At 49.8% G+C, this 2,500-nt stretch overlaps 1 protein-coding gene across 1 annotated transcript; it reads left to right on the forward strand. All coding sequences in view use genetic code 12, as the record gives it.

The window, feature by feature from the left end:
* Positions 1 to 257: 257 nt before the first annotated feature.
* On the forward strand, positions 258 to 608 carry CJI96_0004680 (uncharacterized protein; the record flags this gene model as incomplete). The annotated part of the gene is made up of 1 exon (XM_054702219.1): positions 258 to 608. One exon carries the CDS (start codon positions 258 to 260, stop codon positions 606 to 608), a length of 351 nt encoding a protein of 116 aa, XP_054558194.1.
* Between the last annotated feature and the right edge of the window lie 1,892 nt (positions 609 to 2,500).

The raw sequence follows: 2,500 nt of genomic DNA on the forward strand, positions 1-2,500 counted from the left end.
CAACCCCGTCTTTGGGCGGGCTTCTTTATGTGGTGCTGGCAGTGGAGACGCCCTGCTGCTGGTGCCTCGGCGAGGAGCTCGATCAAAGACGAAAAGGCGGTGGCGCTGCTACACATCTGACGCTAGCATACGAGCCTGCTTCGGCGTGTTCTTGTATGTGGGCGGGACGGTGGGCAGCAAAGTCGTCGGGCCACTCGTGAGGGTGCCCTTGCCACCTCGGTGGCAGAAAGGTCTGACTGCTGGAATTATGGGAACCCATGAAACCGGCGGCTAGACCTTTTGCTTGGCGGCTAGCCGTGGTCTTGTGCCGTTACAACCTGGGCGTCTCGGCGCTGTCTAAGGAGTTTCCACAAGACTTTGACTTGCTGCCAAGTATGGCCTCGGGCAGATCCCTTGTAGGGCTGTCCAAGCAACCTCCCCCGTTGGACCACTGGTCTAGCGGCGAAGGCTGGATTCGGTGGATTACTAGGCGATGCCAAACGTCCATTGAACGCAATGGGGACCCACGTATCCCCTCTGACGCTGGGCGGTCGCAGCATGCTGTGGCCACCCCGGCGGAAGAAGAATTGTGGGCTACGCAAGCTCAGCTAGACACTTTCACTTGCTGATAGTTATCTGGTTGATCCTGCCAGTAGTCATATGCTTGTCTCAAAGATTAAGCCATGCATGTCTAAGTATAAACGATTATACAGTGAAACTGCGAATGGCTCATTAAATCAGTTATCGTTTATTTGATAGTACCTTGCTAATTGGCATACGCCTGGCAATTCTAGAGCTAATACATGCGCAAAAGCCCGACTTCTGGGAGGGCTGTATTTATTAGATAAAAAATCAACGCTGCTTGATGATTCATAATAACTTGTCGAATCGCATGGCCTCGTGCCGGCGATGGTTCATTCAAATTTCTGCCCTATCAACTTTCGATGGTAGGATAGAGGCCTACCATGGTTTCAACGGGTAACGGGGAATAAGGGTTCGGTTCCGGAGAGGGAGCCTGAGAAACGGCTACCACATCCAAGGAAGGCAGCAGGCGCGCAAATTACCCAATCCCGACACGGGGAGGTAGTGACAATAAATAACGATGCAGGGGCCCTTTCGGGTCTTGTAATTGGAATGAGTACAATGTAAATACCTTAACGAGGAACAATTGGAGGGCAAGTCTGGTGCCAGCAGCCGCGGTAATTCCAGCTCAAGAGCGTATATTAAAGTTGTTGCAGTTAAAAAGCTCGTAGTTGAACCTTGGGTTTTGGAGAGGTCCACCTCACGGTGAGTACTTCCATATCAAGACCTTTCCTCTGCTTCCTCGCAAGAGCAGCAGAATATTACTGAGTAAATGAGAGTGTTCAAAGCAGGCGCGCTTGAATCTGTTAGCATGGAATAATAGAATAGGACGCATGGTTCTATTTTGTTGGTTTCTAGGACCATCGTAATGATTAATAGGGACGGTCAGGGGCATCAGTATTCAGTTGTCAGAGGTGAAATTCTTGGATTTACTGAAGACTAACTGCGAAAGCATTTGCCAAGGACGTTTTCATTAATCAAGAACGAAAGTTAGGGGATCGAAGATGATCAGATACCGTCGTAGTCTTAACCATAAACTATGCCGACTAGGGATCGGGCGGCGTTCATCTAGTGACGCGCTCGGCACCTTACGAAAATCAAAGTTTTTGGGTTCTGGGGGAGTATGGTCGCAAGGCTGAAACTAAAGGAATTGACGGAAGGGCACCACCAGAGTGGAGCCTGCGGCTAATTTGACTCAACACGGGGAAACTCACCAGGTCCAGACACAATAAGGATTGACAGATTGAGAGCTCTTTCTTGATTTTGTGGGTGGTGGTGCATGGCCGTTCTTAGTTGGTGGAGTGATTTGTCTGCTAATTGCGATAACGAACGAGACCTTAACCTCTAAATAGTGCTGCCAGCGCCTCTTGTGCTGGCGCTGCACTTCTAGGGGGACTATTGACTTGAAGTCGATGGAAGTTTGAGGCAATAACAGGTCTGTGATGCCCTTAGACGTTCTGGGCCGCACGCGCTACACTGACGGAGCCAGCGAGTTGACCTTGGCCGAGAGGCCTGGGAAATCTTGGGAAACTCCGTCGTGCTGGGGATAGAACATTGCAATTGTTGCTCTTCAACGAGGAATTCCTAGTAAGCGCAAGTCACCAACTTGCGTTGATTACGTCCTGCCCTTTGTACACCGCCCGTCGCTACTACCGATTGAATGGCTTAGTGAGGCCTCCGGATCTGGCATGCCCCGAGGGCAACCTCGCGCGCGCCGGAAGCTGGTCAAACTTGGTCATTTAGAAGTAAAAGTCGTAACAAGGTTTCCGTAGGTGAACCTGCGGAAGGATCATTATTGATATTTTGCATACACACTGATTTGGATTTTAAAACTAACCCAACGTTAAGTTCAACTAAACTATAAAGAAAACTTTCAACAACGGATCTCTTGGTTCTCGCATCGATGAAGAACGCAGCGAAATGCGATACGTAGTATGAC

Source organism: Candidozyma auris, chromosome 5 (assembly GCF_003013715.1).
Source record: "Candidozyma auris chromosome 5, complete sequence".
Classification (NCBI taxonomy): Eukaryota; Fungi; Ascomycota; class Pichiomycetes; order Serinales; family Metschnikowiaceae; genus Candidozyma; species Candidozyma auris.